Source organism: Sparus aurata, chromosome 17 (genome assembly GCF_900880675.1).
Source record: "Sparus aurata chromosome 17, fSpaAur1.1, whole genome shotgun sequence".
Lineage (NCBI taxonomy): Eukaryota > Metazoa > Chordata > Actinopteri > Spariformes > Sparidae > Sparus > Sparus aurata.
In genome coordinates this window covers 15,086,654-15,109,320 of record NC_044203.1, presented here as the reverse complement: position 1 = coordinate 15,109,320, position 22,667 = coordinate 15,086,654, and the positions used below count along the sequence as shown (strand labels likewise).

General features: G+C 39.3%; 2 protein-coding genes across 8 annotated transcripts in view; one reads left to right on the top strand and one right to left on the bottom strand.

The window, feature by feature from the left end:
- Nucleotides 1–719: 719 nt before the first annotated feature.
- Nucleotides 720–4,572, bottom strand: LOC115566800 (C-C chemokine receptor type 1-like). Its single transcript, XM_030392800.1, has 3 exons — nucleotides 4,438–4,572; nucleotides 2,982–3,155; nucleotides 720–2,499 (listed from the first exon to the last, which is right to left on the bottom strand). The coding sequence occupies exons 1-3, from the start codon at nucleotides 4,442–4,444 to the stop codon at nucleotides 1,589–1,591; spliced, it is 1,092 nt and encodes a 363-aa protein (XP_030248660.1). The 5' UTR covers nucleotides 4,445–4,572; the 3' UTR covers nucleotides 720–1,588.
- Nucleotides 4,573–6,404: 1,832 nt separating this feature from the next.
- Nucleotides 6,405–22,667, top strand: part of cobl (cordon-bleu WH2 repeat protein) — a 59,273-nt gene continuing 43,010 nt past the window's right edge. For 5 of the 7 annotated variants that reach the window (XM_030393990.1, XM_030393988.1, XM_030393989.1 and 2 more), the window contains exons 1-3: nucleotides 6,405–6,537; nucleotides 6,770–6,902; nucleotides 21,551–21,745. In XM_030393990.1, the coding sequence (XP_030249850.1) occupies nucleotides 6,874–6,902; nucleotides 21,551–21,745 (224 nt within the window). In that variant the 5' untranslated portion in view covers nucleotides 6,405–6,537; nucleotides 6,770–6,873. Of the gene's footprint in view, nucleotides 6,538–6,769; nucleotides 6,903–19,279; nucleotides 19,515–19,752; nucleotides 19,975–21,550; nucleotides 21,746–22,667 lie in introns of those variants that run through there. The other 2 variants (XM_030393987.1, XM_030393985.1) reach the window with 2 other exon arrangements.

Here is a 22,667-nt window from a genome sequence, read left to right as displayed (position 1 = left end):
AGTGCGGTTTTCTCAGAATTGTCCCTTTATGTACTCGCATGTGGCAAGAAGGGAGCCGAGGGGAAAGTCTATTCTAATGAGGAGCTTTTCTCGCTTTTGCAGATCCGCTTTTCTCACTTTGGAGACGTCAACTCTAGAAGAGTATTCAGCTCATCGTGAATTTGCAGATTTCTTGCTCAGTTTTAATACTTCTATATGCTTTAGATATAAAATAGGTGAGACCTGAATCTTAAAATGTGATGTTCTACATCGTCTCATGTCTACTGAAATATGTAGTTGACCACTGTAACCACTGCCCTTCAGAATGAGCTGCCTTTGTACATCATGACACTAACTCAGCTCTGAAAAATAAATGCCACCTAATTATTTCGATTAGGTGGCCATTTGTGCTTTGTACTTATACATGTCATCCTGCGCTCATATGACATGTATTCAGAATGACTCTCCTGTCAGTAGGTGGGGGGGATTTCAGTGAGAATGGCTGTTAAGCCATAGACCAGGATGGTGTTTCAACACAGCTGAGTATTCTTAATGAGGTGTCAGGACAATCTCCAGCTTTGTTTGTGGCAAAAGAGCCAGGATAGCCAAAATATTACCTTTTTCTGACCCTAACCAAGTGTTCAACGCATAAAATTGAAAAACTGAACACATAGCAGATTGGGATGATGTGTGTTTTGCCGTGGATTTCAGTGTCCCAAGGAAGGTACAATGAAACGTTATCATTGGATAGGAGATGTAAAACTTTAATTGCCTCTCTTCGCAATCTAATCCACCACAACAACAAATCACAACATGATACAGCAGTAAAAAAGAATACACTGAGAATGAAAAGACTAGAAAATTGCAAATACACTGTATACTGTACATATTTACAAATGTGAAACATAAACCAAAATCCCCAAAAAATAAATGGAAAATTACTGATACGTGTGATGAGAAGAAATTGGTTCCATATCAACAGATGCATAACCTTTGATTCAGCATCAGACTTGTGAATGAATAACTTTTTCCACAAGCAGAGTGAAAAAAACAACTCTGTGTTGTAAAAGAGTATTATTTTCAAATGTTGAGTTTTCCCCTACGCCATGAATGTTTTTCCATCAACTTGCTGCCAAATAAAAAAAATGTGTGAAAAGGGAAAAAGAAAAGGAGAAGCAGAAACACTTTAGACACAGATAAACAAATGTTGTGGTTACATACTGTAACAAACACGAACGTCTAAGTTTCAGTCACTTGTGTAGAATTTCAAGTGCAATTAAGTTTCCTCCAACATCAGCAGGAAAAGGAGGAGCATTGCATGTACAATATACTAAAATCATAAAGGAAAGGAGATGGTGAGACTGATCATCACACACTTCAATTAAAGTCAAAACAAAATAATCCAGTTCAAATTCTAAGTGCAAACTAAATCTGACTGGTCTGAAGATGAAAATGTGTACAGGTATAGTACAGACAGCTTTTGAAGAACTGCAAAAAAATAAAATAAAATGATACATGAACAGTGATAAAATGGAAAAAACAAGGCAACCCTGGATGGAGACATGTCAAACTCTCCAGCTGATGACCATAAAACATGGCCCTCCACCTCCTACTTGAGGATGGCAGTCGTGAAATCGGAGGACCTGAGCGTAATTGAGCTTTTCCTGTATGAGCTATCTGACATGTCAATTCTGGAGGGAAAGGGAATCCAAGGCACCCAGTCCTTCAGAAGCTGCATGGCTCGTTTCATAAACTTTTGCCCCACAAAGGCATATACGATGGGGTTCAGGCAGCAGTGAGTGTAAGCAAGGGCCTCAGTCACTGCTACTGCCAGACTCAGATTTCTCCCCACGTTGCAATCGTTACTTAGCAGTTTCTTCCTATCTCTCAGAAACTTGAGGACAAGAGAAATGTTATATGGGGCCCAGGACAGGAAAAAAACAACCATTATGGAGACGATCAGCTTGACAACACGGTGCTTCCTTGTGGACCTTATGTTCCCTATACTGTAGATGATCCTGGAGTAGCACATTACCATCACCAACAAGGGAATCACAAGACCTAGTATATTTGGTGCCAAGAGGTCATAAAGCTCCCAGGCGGGGCTCTCCGTGGCGTAGCTACAAGCCAGCTGGGAAGACTCATTTGTCACCTTTGTGAACATAAGAGAGGGTAGAGACACACTGAAGCTCAACATCCAAACAATAATTGTTATAGCGATGCCTAGCCTCAGAGAGCGATACTGTCCCACCCTGAGAGCGTGAATGATGGCAACGTAGCGGTCCACCGCCATGACAACCATGAAGAAGATGCCGCTGAAGAAGCCGGTGTTGTGGGAGACAGTGGCAAAGCGGCACATGAAGTCTCCGAAGGTCCACGTGCTGACCACAGCATAGTGAGTGTAGAAAGGCAGTGTGAAGACGAAGAGGAGGTCAGAGACAGCAAGGTTTAAGAGACAGATGTCTGTCAGGGTGGTGTGGTTGCGGCTCTTCACCAGGACGCACACCACTAGGCTATTACCTGGGGAGAGGAAAGAAAAATCGTATCTCATCATCAATCATATTATCAAATTAAGTAATGATTTTGCCTAGTGACTTTCTCTCTCCTTCTCTCTCTCTCTCACCAATACACACACACGCTCACACACACATATGTACTGCCATACTATACTTCTGTACTTGCAGCCCCTTATCTTGAGGACTGGCATAAATGTCTTCACTTTCCAAAAATGTTCTCATGTGTGGTTAAAAACTTCCAGTCCTCACTATGTAGCAAGTACACGTAGCACACACACACACACACACACACACACACACACACACACACACACACACACACTTGTACTGCCATGCTATACTTTTGTACTTGTATTTCCCAACCTCTTTAAAATGTGGACTGGCAAAATTGTCCTCATGTAGCGAGTGCAATTAACACTCTCACTTTCTCTCTTCTCTCTCTCTCTCCCTCTCTCTCTCTTTCGTCTCACACACATACACACATACCTATGATGCCGAGGATGAAAACCAGACTGTAGAGAAAGGGCAGGAACCACTTGCCAAAAGCTCTCACACCACTGGAGTCACAAGGAGCAAACAATGGTACTTCCATGCTGTAATAATCGCCATAATCACATAAGGTGGTGGTGGTGATGGTGGTGGTGGTATTTGCTCCAACATCTGCAGACAGAGATTTACTTTTTGTCATTTCAGCAGTTACAGCATCTAACCTTATGTTAGATGATTGTAATTCCTATACATAAGAATTTAATAAAATGCACTGAAATGAGTGTGTTACATTTGAACAAATTATTAGGGGAGGTGAATGGAATTAAGAGTCTGGCAGTCACAGTATTGAAAAAATGCACTTCAAATTGCTTCTACTACCATCTTTACAGTTTTCATAGGGACTCTTTGGCATAGAGAGTCGTTGTAATTCACAGTGACGTGAGTGGTTATTCATAGAATGATGTGGCCACTGTGGCCTGTACAACACAATGCTGTTTTTCAAACGCTTTTTTTTTTTCCAATACTGTGAACGACGCAAACTAAATTTCCATTGAACTTTACTATATTGGTGAAAGGGCAGATAGCTCAAAGATGAATATCTCAATACAGAAATAAAACCAAGTAAATGAAATAATTTTAACCAAATCTATCTACAAGCATTATTACACTGTAGGTGAGAGATTATGAGCATTTGTCAGTAGAGTGAGTCAGTCCAAAACGTCAACTGATAATAGAGGTTTTATGCCACCTGTTGGTCTTTATGTGTAACTTACTCTATAGCTGGGAAAATGTGGGACACCTACACATAAATCTACAAGGAGTAGACAATATAATGTAAACACTTCATGAAAAAGGACTTGAATTTACAGCACAATTGCAAAAACTGTTGCCAAAGTAGTTCATATGAGGTCACCTTGCCATATACTGTTGATCATATCCCTGATAAAGTCAGTAACAAAGTGTTCCTGTTTCTTTCTTTCTTTCCTTCTTTCTTCCTTATGACCTGTCATCAGGTTTTCTTTTAGATTTGTTCCACATAAATTAGTATTCTAGATTTTTGAGTCATTCAAATGTTTATTACTTTAGATTTTACTTCCCTTGAAATTTTGTCCACGTTAGTAGATACGCATTTTTGAAGGACTTTTTTTAAATGACTTCTTAATATTTTGCATTTCCTTACTTTTAAAAAACAAAATTCAAACATAGTAAAAATATCATAATCTCAAGATTTAAACATTTTAATAAAGACCCAATTGAAAATACCAAAAAGTTATAAAGTTTATAGTACCGCGCTGGGACATTTAGATAGAAAATGGAAATAGGACCGCAGCATTGTATTTAGCGTCAGGCATCACAAATAATCACACACAATATATTTCTTCTGCAAGCCAACAATACATTAATGTATGTTTATATTAAGCAAAAAAAAGAGGAACAGTTAAAATGCATTCACCTGCCATGGTGATATCTCAATGATGTTTTTTCCTATGTATAGTCAGTAGCTTCTCTTCAGGGCTCGTTATTTCTCTGTCTGGATCTTTATGGGTGTGATGTCCTCAAATACTGATGAACCAACTGTCTGCAAGCCAACAGTCCCCCTAGTAAAAAGTGGTAGGCTTGTGAAAGAGAAGTGCAGATGATGTTTCCTGTACGTCCCTAAGTGTGACTGTGAGATCCTTATCAGCTACACAAAGTTCACAGATGCTTCATGTAGCCTATCAAAATAACACAGACTAGAACATCAAAACAAAGTGTGGCTGGTAAACAAGTAAGACACTGACCGAGCTGAAAAAAACCCTGCTGATTTTAGCTGAAAGGTCATGCTTTTTTTTTTTTTTGCCATGTGATTCATACGTGAAATGAAAAGTTTGACCATTTGATGATTGTAGCTCTTCCATTACATTTGATATGGAGACAAATCTTTCATACGATCAGAGCCATTATAATTTAGATTTATCATTTTATAATATACTATAATGTCAATCAAAGAGTGATGGGCCGCCTTTATGTTTAATACATTCACAGCACAGGTTGTAGCTGTAATAGTTCAGTGTTAGTAGCGTTTGTTGAAAAATTGCTGTTTAGTGTTGGTGTCAGAAATTCAAGCAACATCAGTAATGTGACCTTCTTAATACTTGTTTTGTTCAAAAGCCAGCTTGTGTCAGTTTAATGTCATTGTTGGTTTAGGGTTGACATCTGATGCCCCTATTTTAGGTTACATATTGGTTAGATTTTTTTTAGAATTAGGTTTTAGGTTACATTATTTCCTTTTGATGTTGTTTTTGCTACTATAGAGAAATACTTCATCTTCCCCTTCTTCATATTATTCATATTATTCATATTATTAGTATTGTTCTTCTTATTATTATTGTTGTTATTATAATTGTCCTTTATTATTATTATTGTTGTTGTTGTTGTTATTATGGTCCTTATTGTTGTTGTTGTTGTTGTTGTTGTTATTACTATTATTGTTATAATTATAATTATCATTATTGTTATTTTTTATCATTCTTACTGCTATTATAGTGTAACTACTATCGATTGTCCAACTCTATGCAAAACACCCCTACGATGGGTTAAGTGGTAGTCCATAGTCTGTGAGTGACCTCTTGTGGTGGAGAATCATACCTTAGCTGTGCAGGGAGGTTTTGCATGGGCGAGACAGCACAAAGCATGCCGGGAGAAAAAAACATGCCGGGAGAAAAGATTTGAATTCTCATCATAGAATTTCAATGAGGCATTGTGCAAAGAAGCTTTGCTGGAGTAACGGCTAAAACCTTTGTCATCTTATATGTAAACCTAACAACAACAACAACAAAAACTACAAAAACATAATAATAGTAATAATAATAATAATAATAATAATAGTAATAATAATAATAATAATAATAATGATAATAATAATAATAATAATAGTAATAATAATAATAATAATAATTAATGGCAAAATGTCTCTTAAATTAAAAGTATTTCATTACGTGCTGCGGATATCAGCATGTAAATAAAGGTTTTATTTCACTGGCGTTTCGTTTGTATTTATCTGTGTGTATTTGCGGTGCAGGCTACTGTCGCTCTCCAGCTGGCGCTCAGTGAATTCCCAATGAGGATGACTGACGTGAGGGCTGCTGACGGAGGCGGGCTGGAGAGAGCTGTGTCAGGTTAGACGGACGCAGCTGCAGAGGGCAGGAAACGGCGTGTCAGTGCCTTCCAAATAAAAGACTCTAAAAAGAATACACTTTTAAGAAAGCGCTCAGACTTATGGGGTGAAAGGGGTAGATGAAGGTTTTATAGGATGGATATTGGTTTCTAATTTGACGCCCCACAAAGTCGCTTGTTACAGATGCAAAAATAGTGGAAACAAGCGATAACTCTCTTTTAACGAGCTTGTGAACTCTTATTTTGAAATGCCACACAAGAAGTGCAATGTATTGACACCGTTAGCTTGACAGTGCTCGAGGGAAAATCGGCCGGGGGGGACACGAAGATTATATCAAGTGGATTTGACAAGTAACCCAGTCCAGTACAATGGCTCACTGAGACTGTTTTGACTATAGTAAGTTGGACCTAAATCGACTTAACATTTATCGACAGTCTTGTGTCGTACTTAGCCTCCTCTGTGCTTCAGGTCACACTGTTGTGCTGTCATCCCTTGTCATTTGTCGGACCTGCGGTTGAAAATACAAAGTTATTCTTTCAGCTTTTTTGCTAACAAGGCTTTTTTAAATTTTATTTGTTTGGATATGTTTGGTAGCAAATTAATTTCATTTTGATGCTCGAACTCGCAGGTGAGAGCGTAATGGATATCCACCGAGTGTGAGGGCGACAGCGGATTTTTGGGAGCCCAGTCTGAGTGCCGCTATCATCTGAGGCTGGATATCTAATCACTGCAATGACCGAGTCCTCAAAGCCGCCTTTAGGGTGAGTCCTCAAACCTGACTACAGGCTACAGGCTTTATATTCTCCTTCTTCGGCTGTGTATAACTTCAAACTAACTTTGTGGACAGTTGGTTTAATCTCATCTCGTGAGAAACCTGCCTGGCAACTTGAAAAACTGCGCAAATACAGTCACACTTGTCGTCTTTGCTAATTATTACTGCTATAAACAGCCATTCTAACAGTGCACTTCATCCAGAAATATACTTATGACTGTTTTAGGAAACTTGTGTTTTCGAGTTGCCATGGAGTTTTTTCAAAATGACAGTAATTTCATGGGTCAGTGAAAAAAAAAACGGAATTATTGACTATCTGGTCGAAAAGGTGAAGAGCGTCCACAGCACTTGTGCAGTCTCTATAGTCACTACTGACAACAGAGAGAGTGTTCCAGCAGCTACAACAACCTGCCCTCCATTTACCTCCAGTCTGTCAGACAATAAGAATAAACAGCTCTGGACCAAAGCCAAGTGCAACGGTATACACGGTTGCTCGTAGAGAAAGTGACATGGCGTTTTGTTGGTGGAACAACAGTAGCAATTGTAGGTGCATTTTAACTGTGTTGTTATGAGTAGTAGGCTTGTTTCATGTTTTAACGTAATAGTAAAGACCTAATTCCAAATGTTATGATCAGTAACTGCTTAAATTGATTTTGCCGCCTCAGTGTGGAGATCCTTTGTTGTGCTGTTCACCTTGAATACCATTGTTAATGTTGGTGGTAACACCTGTGCTCTTCCTCATTTGTCAAGTCAGACCGTCTGATGTGAAAAAGAGTATTTCGTCAGTACCGAATGGCAATATGGTACAGTGGTGATGTATTTTCATCCCCCCCCCGCTTCTTTATTGCATGCTTTGGAGACAGTATGGAGAAAAATCACCCCACCATATCAATGAATAACCTCGTATCGCCAGTGACAGTAAATTTGAATGCCAGAATATGCTGCCGTAGGGAGCAGTGTCCATACAGTGCTACTCATTGATTGCAGTTTTTGTGTGGGAGAGTAAACAACTCTTGACCTTTCAGATGTCATTGTGATATGGAGAAATAGATTAAGTCTGCGGGTTTCCTCTCCCGAATGAAGTATAGATAGTCTAAAGTTGATTTTGTGCAAGTTTTTTTGTTTTTTTTATTTCATATGCATAACTTTTGTGTTAGTTAATCTTGTAATTATTAACTTATATGAGCATAAAAAAATGTTTTGTTTCTGTTGTTCATGTTTTAACAGTGGAGTTAGAGGTATGATGTACCATGAGTAACTCACTGACCAGTTATGATCCTGCGTCAGTGTAATTATGTGTTACTTGGCTGCTAATTATGGTTATAGCTGTGTCCTGTAAAACCAAATGTTACTGATTCATCAATTCGTAAGTCAGCACTGTATTTATTGTCAAAGATGTGATTTCTGAGAGTCCTGCTGTCACCTAGAGGGATCACACCTTTTATCTATCATGCTCTAACTCTTCAGGCACTCTAAAGTACTCTTCCTATGCTGTAGGTTTGTGATCAAGGCTAAACAGCGGTGTAACACGGATATACAGTGAAACATGGTTGTTCTTCAGTGGCAACGTGAGTAGGGTGTGATACTGTTTGAAAGAGTGTTGATGCAGTGAATGAGGGCTCGGTCTATTTCTCCTCTGATCTTTCAAGCAAAGGTCCCTTTAACCAGATACTCTTAAATACGGTGATTTCAGACACTTAAGAGCTTTTTGGCCAAATTACAAAGTAGACTGGTCACATAGTCAGCTGGCAGTGGTGGCAAAAACACCTTTTTTATCCGGTCAGTGTGTGACATTTCTGTCCATATAAATTACCATGACAACTCTCTTTGTGTTGTGATCCCTCTCTTTCGTCATCACACAGGGAGTAGCTACTTTACTACATAGCCCAGTCCTAATGTAGCACAGCTCATAAAAGTACACTCACACATATACACACACACACACAGCAGCACTGTCAATGAGCAGACACAAGCAAGACAGAAACGTGTCTTTTGAAGGCAGTGAAATCAGTTTGTACTTTGCCATTGAAATCTGTGCCTTGAATGTGTGTGTTGGCTGTGTAGCCTGAATGAAGTGTTAGTTCTGCGTGTTATAAGCCTGTAATTAAGCAGGGACACAAAAGGCAACTTCTTCTCCTCCCAGAGCCTAAATGAGTATTGATTTCTCAAAGTGCATTGAGATTGTCTAATATGTAGCAACTTGCTTCCTTACTTGGGCCGGATTAATCAAGATCAAGTTATACAAATCTTCTCTTGAACCTTTTTTTTTTGTATCTGATCCTGATTACATTTGTGGTCCATTGTGTGAGTTAGGGTTGTGGCAATATACCAATTTCAAGGTATGAAAATTGATGGTTATCATATTGTTTACAAATGCTGACCTAAGAAATGCAAATCTATCATATTAGTATTACTTAAATATGTATATTGCAAGTTTAAAAACCTTGTATTTTCATTCCGTTAGGGGTAAGACCGTGATGCTTTGAAACCGTGGTATAGTCTGAGATGGTTGTTCCATAAAAATCTCAATGTTTGGTAATTGCATTTATGCACTAACAGTTGTTAAAGTCCTCTCTGTTAAAGTCTGCAGCTTACACAACAGTCTTAATTAACATGCTGGCGTTTTCCGTTACATGTCTGGACATGGTGTTCATGTGTGTCCACCTATATGCTTGTTTGTGTGTTGAATGAGTTTTATTCCAGAAGCCTCTGATTAATGTGGTTTTCCTGCTTTTGATTTTAGTATCCACTCCCACAAAAGCAATAAGGAACCAACAGACCAATATAAGTGAACAGAGGAAGAAATAAGAGGGCACTGCTCGAATGAATTCGACATTTATAGCATTCCTCGCTTGTGTTTTTTTTAATCTTCAAAGGGTTTTATGAAGCTGTTACAGGTTTAATAGACCTTCTATGTTTTTCTGTCAGCCCTCTCTGGAGACACAGTCATGTGTGACGTCAGAACCTGTGAGTTTACTTTGATCACGTGGTTCAGTCCCCAGTGATGATCAACCACCCACACCCTCGCAGAGACAAAACACATTTGTTGCCATTTCTCGCCACACAGGCTTGTTGCATTTCTTATGTCTAGACTTTGCCTCAAAGTGCCTCATGAAGTGTAAAGTATAGAGAAACAATTGAAAAAAAAGCCTAACCCCTCGCAGCATCCGGATTTATGCTGACATCTGCCTCATTATTGGTAGGTCACACATTTTTTGTTTTAAATGCATCTGTTGTTTGTGTTAGCCTCATTTCTGTGTCTATTTAGCCTTGAAACACACCCACACAGGAAGACCAGGTTGGCACACTTTACAGTTAAATACAGTATGGGATTACAAATAACTGTCCCCTTATCCTCAGCACACACCCAGAGATAATTATTGGCTACTGACTATCCTGGATGTGTGCATGTCCATGCCCGTGTGCACTCGTGGGGAGAGGGAGACCAACACCAGTTTAAAGCTGTAGTGTAAATACTCATTGATTTGAAGCTGTGCCCACTGGACTAAAATGTCAGTCTCACCCTTTGCGTAGTATTCAAATGCCATGTGTGTCTGATAGTCTGTACAGCTTCTTAAAATACTCTCAGAGATAGACTTGGATGATGTTGTCCCTTAGTGTCTTCTATGTCTTCTGTGTCAAATGGTGGCAGATTTTGAGACAGATGCAGACAGAAGAACCCCACCCCACACATCCTTCACGAAATCCTCTCAATTTAGAAGTCGACGGTTCGTGTGGTCAGCCAGTGGCTCAGCACTGCTGACTAAGGGACTCCCAATTTTTTCTACTTTCTGCTTGAAGGCTATACTGTACTTACTTTTACCAAAGAGGAACATGTTTGAGTCTTTGTGGTCACATCTGGATATTTAGGGTTATTTTTATGACAGGTTAAATTTAACTTCTGTGAAAATTGAACTAGGCGAGAGAGAGAGAGAGGGAGAGAGAGTATTTGAGGCTATGCGTTGTTGGCAGTGGTACAGCATGTATCTGGTAATATCTGCGTCCATTTCACAGGCCATCCTGTTTTAAATAGAGAGGGTGTGGATGCAATGCTTCCACAAGCTTGTTCCTCAAGGATATAAGCTTAACCAGAGTACACACTGAACTGAACATGTTAGATCAAAAGCTTACAGTATAACTGTCAATTTAGGGCTTCAAAAAGGAGTCAGTGTTTTGAAGATACAGTATACAGTAGCACAAGAATGATTGATATAGCTCAATGTTGTTAACGTTTGTTCCATTAAGTCCTCTGAACACGTGAGATAAAGTAGTAACCTAGCTATTTAAGTGCTGAAAGTGCTACACTTATTCACTTTTAATGCGAGCGCACATCCTTTGAGTAATCTGTGTGTCATTAGCAATTACTGCAATGTCTTTTGTGGTTAATGTTAAAGTAAGAGTTATAAGGCCTGGCACAGGAAGATGTAATTAATGGCTCCTTGGTCTGTATACGAACCAAAGTAGTCAAGGCTCTCTGAATATATTTCCTCCAAAGCCATGCCACGATACGCTGGAAACATTTTAGAAATCTAGACAGACCGTATTTATAGACTACCACGTTCCATAGGCCCCGATGCATTACCCAGTCTGTGCTATATGCTGTCCTCATTCCCTGGTGAAAGAAATATTGGGATACACCTTTAACAACAAAGTATGCCCGTGTATCAATATGAAGTGTCTTCTGTACAGTGTGTCTGTCTGTACTTTTACGCAGCTGTTATGTGCAGCTCAGATTTATTTCTGGAAGCCTGCAGTCATATGTTAGTCACTGTGGTATGTAGGCTTGTCAGGGAGGAAGACAGACGGACTGCATATGTGTGTACGCAGATCGGACAGACTTCTCCAAAGCCAACTGACGTGCCATAGCAATGGTATCAACTGATAAGGCGGTGAAGTGCACTTTGTCTTGCACAAGTTGTGTTGATTTTACAGGTTTTCAACATTGCTGCTAGTTTCTATCTCAGTTATAGAATTAAAACAATCTGTAACCGCTTTGTACCACTGTGTCAGTAATTTTGCAACAGTCTTTTGTCCTTTTTTAAGGAATTATTACCTAACCAGTCTGTTAGCAGGGGGCACATGCACAATTCATGATTGCATTATTTTCTTTAAAAGGACAGTTAGCCCTGAAATCCAACATATGAAAATACATTTTTGCTATTTGTCCATCTAGATTACTTAAAATAGTCTAGGCCTGGACGATAAAATGATAGCAATATTTATCGACGATAGACATAGTCTGCCTGTAAAACTATTAACTCACTCAGGTACTGCCTGCTTTTCTTGAGGCCTGATACGGCGGTCCATGAGCCAACCCTGACGGCAAAGACGTCTTTGCTGTCAGAGTGTCTCCAGGCTGTTAGCTAGAGCAGACAGGCCAGCTCTGCCTGCTGCTGCTCCGCCACCTTGCCTGTGAACTGTGTTGTTGTTGTTTGATATGTGAAATGCAACAATGCAGCTTTCCGGCACGGTGCTGCTGTCTTTTCAATTTGGCACTTCACCCAAAAAGAGCGCTGGGTCATTCTTGCGTCAGGAAAGTGACATACGCCTTTTCAGTGATTTATGTTATATTTTTTTCACATCAAAGAATCCTGGGGTGCATGTAAGCTGTGTTTGTCTGCTGAAAACCAACAGTATCTGTAATAGAAGTGTTTTTCTTCTTGTCTTTCCAGCAGGAGTTCTCTCTAATTGAACACACAGCTTAGGGAATAGAGAACAGACTAATTATCATTTCCTGCTGTTCTGCTTCTACATTCCTTCTCTCCTCCCCTTCTTCTCTAATACTGGACTCCACCCATATACCCTTTTCTGTTCCCTTTCTTGTTGCCGTCCAGCCATGTGGAGCCTTGTGCCACCTGAGATTCCCTCATCCCACCCTTTTACCACATTAATTATCCCTCCTTTCCTTTTCCCTTCCATTATTCCTCTGCTGTGGGCCTCTGTGCCACCCACAAGCTTTTTGTTAAGCTTTATGTCTACTTCAGTTGGTGCATAGTGCACAGCTCATATCTTGGTGTGCCAATAGAAAGCAATTATTACACTGTAATGCTTATGTGACTCAATTAGTGGCTCTCCCCTTATGAGAGTAATTCTGAGGTTATCATAGACACTACTTGGATCTTGATTTTACAGTCAGGTTCAGGAGTCAGAAATGTCTGATGAAGACAATGAGTTAAGTAAATGAATGTTAAATATTGGCACATAGTTCATTTGTTGAGTGCCGAGTTACCAGATTTTTACACCAAGCATGATGAACGTGAGCACTTCTTCCCATCATTGTCTAGGAATATGTCAAAGTGTACTATGGCTCCTTATTGATGTCACTTAGTAAATCAGCCTCAGTAAAGATGCTGGAAATAACTGAAGTAGATAAAGCTAAATGGCTTCAAACAGTTCATGGTAAAGAAGAATGGACATACTTTTTGGGTCTACAGAACTATCATATTTGATCTCTTAGGGAAAAGCAGACATATTATTTCCAGCAGTCCAGACAGAAGGGTGAGTTGGCTTCCTTCTCCTATTTTTGGAGAATTCACGTTGTCTGGGAAAACACCTTGTTTAAACAGCTTTTTTTTTTTATACCTTGCCTCTGTGTCAGTTGTCACAAGTGGACAAGATGACTACATGAGTCAGGAGAGGAGAGGAGAGGATAGGGTGGGTGCTGTTACAGTAAATGGATTTCTCTCCTTTGAGTAGGTGTGAAACAGATACTCCTGGATCATCGGTTGCTGGTCGAGGTCATGCAATACATCCAGATTGTAAACCCTTCAAATAACTAGAAGGCATGTAAGCAACCTAATTGATCCCAATTGAGTCGCAATTCATTTAGCACCTGAGGTGCGGTGTTGTCTGTTCATCTCCCCTGGGTTATTATGTTACTGTTTCTGACTCTGCACTCCTGTTGAACAGATTGTACCGAGCTCTTACCTGGTTGTTTTCACTTTGCTCTCAGTGTACACGGGCACAATTTGAACTGTAGTTAAGGTGGAGTCTCATTTCAAGGTCATCAAATACTAATGCTGTGGGTTGGTGATTCACAGCCTCAGCAGTCTCTGTAATGATTTTAAAGTAAACACAGATACTGTTTGTCCAGGACATTAAAATCTTCCAGGACATGTAGAGTGGCAACAGTTTTTCCAAAGAAGACTCTGGGCTGATTACAATATGTAATGCAGTTGTCATTTGCATGCGAACATACTGCCATTATTGCATTAGGGGCAGTCAAGTATTCAAATCCTCAGAACGGTTTATGGTTTTATCATGGTGCAATCACAAACTGTTTCCATGGCATTGTATTTGGTTAAGTGCTGTAAGGCCAAGACTGCAGCCAAATGTTATGCCAGTACATCTGTATAAACGCTAATGTCACACTGATAATGATGTTCAGTTTTTTATTGTTTAAATGAATAAAACCAGGACACTATAGCACATTCATGATTCATATTAATAATTAAAACTTTTGTGAAATATCTGTTGATCTCTTGCTATGAATGAGGGAGCCAGTAAGAAAGCTACTACATAATGCAAATATGGAAATAACAGACACATACTGTGAGATACCTGGTATGACCCTAGGTTTGTGACATGTGGCCACATACCATTGAGTTCAGGTCTTTTGGTGTGTTGAAAAAGGTAATAGATCAAACTGATGTTGTTCTATTTATGAGCTTTATTGACTTCAGAGAACTGTATAATGAGTAATGATTATCATATATATCATGCACTATTTATGTAGAAGTCAGTGCTTGTTTTTGTAAATGTCATCTCGTCTCCTATGCCATGTCTGTCATTATACACTAAATGAATCCACATATGCAGCAATGTAAACACTTTGGAGCTTTTTCTCTATGAGAGGGTGCCCATTTTGTTTATCTCATAGATACATATGCAGAAGGATGAACACCTGGGACTCATTTGATAAAGAGTTCTACTAATGGTTTCAAAATATTCAACTGATCAACAGGGCAATGTAACAAGCTAAGACATGCTGCAACATGGATGTAAACAATGCTGGGTTGAAAAATACTAAAAGTAGAAGGAGTAACTCCTGGATTAATCTTGATGTTTGATTATCTTGAATCATCATCAATCATCAAAATTGGTAAAAAAAATGTTCCTTCAGAAACTTCCACCATGTCTAAAGAATCAAGCAGGCATACCTGTTTAACTGCACAGGAAAGATTCAAACGTGAATGGGCTCTTATTTTCTGCATTTTTTTACCTGGCTGTAGCTATGGGAGGAGTAGTAGTGTGAAAACAGGGGGTCTGACTGGCATTACAAAGGCACTGAGCCACTGTACTTGGCATTGCAGTGGGGTGGTGTTTTTAACCACATGGCTGGTAATTTGAGCATCAGGGCATATGCTCAAGTAGATGGCTGTGTGCCTAGCAACTGCAAACAAATGCCTTACTGGGCTCACATGTGTCCAACACTCACTTCTAAAACAGAGAGTCTTTCACTCTGTCTTGACCTCGCTTTCTTTCTCTGTTCATTTCTGCTTCTCTTTCTCTGGATCATTCACCCTTTGTGTGCATGCATCCAGAATCCACAGCTGCTACTACACCGAGGTCTGCGCTCTTCTGAATTTAAGTGGTGTAAATATAGGTTGCCATGGGGACACCATGACACCCAAGGGGTATGCTGGCTAAGGTAGCTGGACAGTATGTGTGAGTGCGAAGGGAGTGGCTGAGCGTCCAGGATGTGTATCACTCGCGCTGTGTCAAATGCACAACAGGAGGTTAAAACTCAAGTGTGCGCAGACAAGTGTGGCTTTGGCTTGAATGTGCTTGTGTGTGATCGTACATGTAAGTGGCGGGTGTGTTCTTGAAGTGGCACTCAAGGTTAAAACTTTTTTTTTTTTTATTTAACCTTTATTTAACCAGGAAAAGGACTCATTGAGATTAAAAATCTCTTTTACAAGAGTGTCCTGGCAAAAACATGCTGACATTGTTGTTATTTCTACTCTTCACTCATGTCTCTCTTAAACAATATTCCATGATTTAAAGGTATGATTATGACTTGAGGCCATTTTGAAAATATCTTTTAGTACATATTCAGTTATATGAGAGAATGGAACTAAAATTGCCTTAGATTAAATTTATTTTGCTCCCTCACTTGCAGAGTGATTTACAGTATCCAACTTTATATAGTACCTTTGATTCAGTGTTTAGCTCAAGGATGGGTGAAGCTCTGGTCTGAGGTCAAGGCAAACCCCCGGTCAATCCATTTTACTACCTGAAATATTGCTGCCTATTGCTATTATAGATGCTCAGTAGAATGCGACAAGGCTAACTACAAAGTTTTAGAAACAAGACTGTAACAATTCCAGTTGCCTACAATATAGCACTTAGAATTACCATGACCTGGACGACTGAGGACCTTCATCAACGTACAGAGTTTTAATATTTTTCACACCCCAACAACTGCTTTAATTCTTTAATCTGTTGAACAGATCAGATCTAATATAAAAAACTAAGCTTTTAGAAATATGTAAGATAATATTTTTGTGTCTGTTATTGATTATTGTGGAGTCTTTTTGCTTGTCCAAGGGAATGTCTTGCATCAGAGTTAAAATCTTGTCTTTTACAGCGTTTATGTTTCTCAAACAAATATCTATGTTTACACCAGTTCTTATTATATGCAACAGAGCTTTGGCATTATCCATTGTTTATACTGTACTTTAGAATGCACAAGGTTTGTCATGGTGCATATAGGTCAGTCAGCGCTGTGTATTTGGCCAATTAATCTGCTCTATATCCAGTTGGCTATCTTCATTAGAGGATAGTGGCTCATTGTTTCAGTGATCTATTGTCTGACCCTAAACACATTCTCATCTGAGGGCATGTCCACATCTGACTGACTGACTGACTGAGACACTAAGACAGACGGAGTCTCTGACTGACTTACTGACTTGTGTCTCTGTCTGCTTTAAATCATAGTTACATTTAATCACATCCACAGCAGACTTTATTGTTTAAAGTAGGCCAGTCCGTCTGTCTGTTCTCTTTTTCTCATGCAGTACTATCTCCAGCATTCTGTACTATTATATTGTAGGTATCAGTAGCAGACTGGCTATTTTTACCCTATTGCAATTGCTGAATTGATGCTAAAGGATTATAATTATATTTTTATTAAGATAAGAAGAAAGTGGCCAAGATAGCAGAATAAAGTTTTGGTTAATAAACAAACCACTTGTAAGTGGAACTGAATTTCTTAGGTTTGTGCTGACGGTGCAGAGTACCGACTGAGCATATATTCCGTTATGTTCATGAGACCTTCCAGAGAGGGAACTTTTTAGGCTGTGTTTCCATGGCTGGGATAAATATAGTCACTGACAGTCACTTATTTCCCTGCAAAAAAAAGAAAAAGTAAAAGGTAGTCTCCAGTGTGTCTGAGCTGTGTTATGTAATTTGACTTCTCCACTAACAATAGTAATCTGACTGTGACGTTCATGGATTTGTATTGTCCACGTATTGGCACTGTGTTCGCAGTGCCCTTGCCAAACCTGTAATTCCAAGAAGATTTCATTTTTGCTTACATCCTGAACCATGTTACCTTTTCCATCTCTCTCTGGGAAAGTTTTAAATGTATGCATTTTGCATAGTTTTTCTTTTTATTTTCTCATGTATTCACACTGATCTGTATCTTAACATCAACACAACCACACATGCACCCAAGCAAAGTCACACTCACACATCCTGGCATTATCCTCAGGGCCTTGATCAGGGGTGAGCGTGGTGGTATTTGGATCTTGTAGCCTGATGTACAAGTACACACTGTAAATGCACTTACACACACGCTGTCAGACAGACATGCATACACTGAGACTAATCTTTTAAAGAGACTAGCAGACAGACAGCAAAATAGGATGACTGGTAGGCTGTGTTTAGGTGTATGTCTTACACCATTACCATTGCCTAATGTTGTAACAGTTTGTGCCAAACAGATATTCTATTTTAGTATTGATAAAATATGGCCATGTCTAAATAAAGAAATTGTTCATTTTACATTCTATTTTATTTGGCTATATCCCTTGCATGTCATCACTGACAAGTCACACACCAGCTTTTGGGAAGACTGACCTGCAATTATGTCAGTAAGAATGACACCATGGACACCTGAATCAAGCATGCCTCACTATTATTGTTCCACCATCAACATGTTCAGCTGGCAACCAGCATTGACTCAGAAATTTAATTTGAGGAGCTAAAATGCTGCAATTTAATTAATTATAAAGCTGGTATCCATCATATTTTTATCCATATCGTATACCTTGTATGTAACACATTTCTAATGATGGGGGATCATAAACCACAACATTGTGTTCACCCAAAATTTAAAGTAGTTCAAGTAAAAGTAAAGGAGAGTGCCCTGCTGCTGTCAGGTTGTGCCTTTACTGTTTGACAAGGTTTTAAGAGCTAACTGTTTTAAATTAACAGCAGCTGCTACCCTGCTTTCCACAAACCAGTTACCTATGTTTGCTTGAGAAGAGTAGATAAGAAATTGCAGAGACTACATTTCTTTTGTTTAAGTTTAGTGTAGTGGATGTTGGAAGATATGCACAGCTCATCTCTAATAGTCACAAAATAATACTTTATTCCAAAAAACTGTTCCATTAGCTTTGTATAATAAATACGGACCTTGTAAGAATTTTTGGACATGTAAGACTTATCTATGTTATTGCATGTGTGTAGCTATTCTGTATTATTCTATTCTATTCTATTCTATTCTATTCTATTCTATTCTACACTATTCTGTAACTAACCAACTGGCTAGTATTTGTTGTAACACACTTGATCTAAACTGTGGAAATAAATTCTCTCTGCTCATGTTGTTTTCCACTTAGAGCTGTTCACATGTTTTCCGGGATGATTTTAGCACAGACCACGAGTCCAAAGCGCCTTTGGCATCTTGAGATTAATTCGACAACTATTTGTTTGACATTCTCATTTTGAAACTTTCACAAATATTAATTTGATAAGCGACTCGAGCCTAAGCAAACAACTGTCCCTATTAAAAAGGAAAAAGGTATTAGATTTATTAGAGAATAGTCGAAGAAATATATCCTTGTTAATGCTGTTTAGTCAACTGAAAAGAAGTGAGTGGTTCTGAAAGGTCCATTAGTAACCTTAAGTGTGTGTGTGTGTGTGTGTGTCTGTCTGTCTGTCTGTGTGCCTGTGTGTGAGAGAACCCATTTGTAACTCAGTCCCTGTAGCAGCACAGCACTTACTGCCCCCCTGTGCCGGAGCAGGGTTTCCTGCTCTTCGTCCCCTTTACTCTCTCACTCTTTCTCTCTCTGTTTACACTCGCTCATTCTAACTCTGTGGGAGACGGGGCTTTTCCTAAAGGAGTCTTTGTGCGTGTTCGAGGGAGGGAAAGAGAGAGAGCGAGGAAGAGAGAAATGTTATGGTGAGACAAACAGCAAGCGGGAGGGAGGGAAGGATACTAGCTGACTGTGTTAAGCCTGGCCGAGGCCCAGTCCCACAGTACCACAGAGCCCGGTTCTATTTACCTTCAAAAACACAGACTCACCAGAAAAATCCCACACATTCAGAGGTTTCTAAGCTGCTCATGAAAATCACCTTCTTCTGTCTATTTCTTGTGAGTAAACCATATGCTTTTTAATGCACTTCGAGTGAGAACACCTTGCAGTTAGTGGTCAGAAATTATCTGCACTGTGATTATACTTGTGACAATATTATGATCAGTGTTGTCAGAACCTTAAGTATACCCTGTCGGTCTCATGGCGCATCCACTTAAACTGTCTGCATTGCATAATGAGTCAATGACACTCTGGGTCTCGTGGGTGAGAGTTGGTTGATATCCGACTCAGTTGTTAATGGTTAACTGTGGCCAGGTTAGAGTCCGCTCACCGTGCTATGTTCACTGACATTCTTCCATCGCAGCCTTTACTGGGCAGGAGTACCTTGAAGGATACTGAAGGATACTGGATCAAACACACATTTTCTCTCTGTGTGCCCAATCCTTGGCGCTGGATTTATAAACAGTCTGCTATAAAACACTTCTGGAACACTTAATCAACACAAGGACTGTTTTTGGCGTGAGTGGGGTGTTTTTCTTTTGTTATCTCGGGCTAATATTTGTGCTTTGAAGACAGACAGGGTGTGCGTGTTAAAGCGTGTACTATAGAAAAGCTATTTGTCGTCACTGTTAGCAGGATGAAGTGTTTGATTTCTGTCTAATCAGCTGTCTCTGTCAGGCTAAGTACAGTTTATGTTGAGCTGAGGTCAAATGTGCAGATAGCAGCATCTCGTCGCCAGCATGTCATTGACATCTGCCACATGACTCCACCCAATACTGTTGTGGTTTGAGTGTGGTTCTTATCTGTGTTTTTATGGTTTTCGTAGAGATATTGTCAACACACTAAATTATGTGTGGAATGCATCTGAGTTTACCTAATACTTTGTCACCCTCTGAATATTTCTGTTTTGAATAGTTTTTGTGGCTACAAAACTGTAATACAATGCTTAAAGTCCAATTTTATCATTCAGCTTCAATCGCTTTTGTAAAACTGAGAGTGAGTTGACTGACTGTCATAACTCACTTAACTTAATCTTGACATTTTAGTATGAACTGTTGAGGACATTGTCTTAATGTCTTTCATTAAACTGTATGGAATAAGATTGAAGGGATGTTTGCATTAAAATGAGGCTGTGACTCATTTTTCTTTTAAAGCTTTTTGAAAGCAGACATCGAGTATCTGACACTGCAGTATTTCCTTAAAGTAAGAGTAAGAGTGTTTCGGAGTGATATTAGAGAGGGTGTGGTTGTAAATTATTAAATTATTATTCAGAGGAGTGTTTGGAACAGATGGAATAAGAAGCTGTTCAGGGGTGGATCAGCTTGACAACCGAAAGGGTTCATCTTTGCATATCTGTAGACTGTTATGTAATCGTAATGAAGGGAGAGGTTTTTGTCACCAACAGAAACAGGCAGACAGAAAAAAGTGATTGGTATTCAGGCAGCTCTTGAGGGGGTGGCAGGGGATCGTGTTCATTGTGCTGTCTTGCAGTGTAACTAAGACTGGACTCAAGAAAAAATAAGAATAAAAAGACTGAAAAAATGATCTGCATAATTTTGAAAAATGTATAGATATAGTGAGTCTAAAGAAGCCATACACTGTTTGTCTGACTTAAAGATTCCATATTGTAAAAAATCTTGATACAGCAGGTCGAGGGGCTATATCAAAATGCTTAATCCATGAAATAATGCACACAGCCCGTATTCGGATACTGTGCCTTTAAAGAGCTGTTGCTTCTTCTGTAAGGTTGTGATGTCACAATTATACAGTCATAACCCACAGCAATGCCCCCAGCATCAATGTGGTTGGACAATATGAGAAAAAGAATATGTTTATTTTAACAATAAAGCATGTAACCATTTTCCTTGAGAAACCCTGAAAATGTGCATTAAATGGGGCCATTCAGAGAAATGTATCCTTGATTAATTCACGAATTGTAAATGTGACAATCAAGTGCACGATGTGAAAGGAATGCTTGTCATTTTAACATACTCTGCTACATGGGAAACCTTGTACAATGTAGGAAACTACAACAAACACCTACAAAGTTAATAATGATTTCCTCTTGTGTGTTTTTACCATTGTCATCTCTCAGGAGGAGAATGAAGGCACGTGCCCCACCACCGCCACAGGCCCCTCAACCCGCCCCCCGCCACATCTTCAGAAACACTGTACCTGATGGGGGAGGGACATCGGGCACTGATGCCAAGGAGAACATACTGAGACCCACTGTGGATTTACAGCTAACCCTACCACAGGGATACCAGACTAATGTAACTGAGGATGGCAGGTGAGAGGACGGATTTAGCACACATTACTCTGTGTATCACTCTCTTTCCAATGGCTTTTGTTCAGTGTGCCTTGTTTATATGTTGCATGCAGGTGTGAAATGTCTTTTAACCCAATCCTTTTGTTCATTATTACTGTGTTTGGCTACAAAATATACATCCATATTAACATTCAATCATTTCTAAAAAAATATAATGACCTGAGCTATTGCATAGCAGGACAATATGATTTTATGTTATGACCTTCGTTGCCAGTGAACAGACATCAGAATGTGGCCTGTTTGTTGCTGCTGGGTCTGTTTGGGTTACAGTGCCAGTGGGGCCTTGTCAAGGGGTCCCACTCTCAGGCTCAGCACAAGCTTTGTCCCTGAGAGTTGACAGATGGAGGCTGACCAGCTAATGCTCTCTACCCCTAATGAGCTTTCCTCCTTTGGGGCAGAAAATCAGGGATTCCTCACTTATACAGAACAACAAGATGGTCATGTCATAACCATAGACACATTTTAGACCAGTAGGCATCGCTGTGCTACTTCTCACTAATGGTAAAAGTGAATTGATCTTTTCTTTTTTAATATTATTTAAAAAGATTTTTCACATTTAAACATTTTGAACATTTTGGTGGCCATTTCAAACTACCTGATATTTCTTATAATCATTACAAAAAGTGGGTGGTATATAAAGACAGGGGTTTTGTGGCTGCCTATTATGTGTCTGGTTACCTTATTCTAGATCAGCTTTTGAAATGAGTGATACTACACTTTACTTTTAGAATGGCTGTGTTTACAGTTTACTTTCTGATATTGCTCGGTAACAACATCAGAGCCTAATACTATGACAATCATATCAGATGGTCATAAATAAGATTTGGCAAATTATTCACCCCGTAATCAATTTATTGTGTGAACATTGCCAACTAAACCATGT

Bases quoted from the DNA above. Each gene is read 5' to 3' on its own strand.
- LOC115566800 (XM_030392800.1), bottom strand. The intron at 2,500-2,981 runs GTATGTGTGTAT...TCCTCTCCCCAG, and splicing joins TTTCATCCTCGGCATCATAG to GTAATAGCCTAGTGGTGTGC.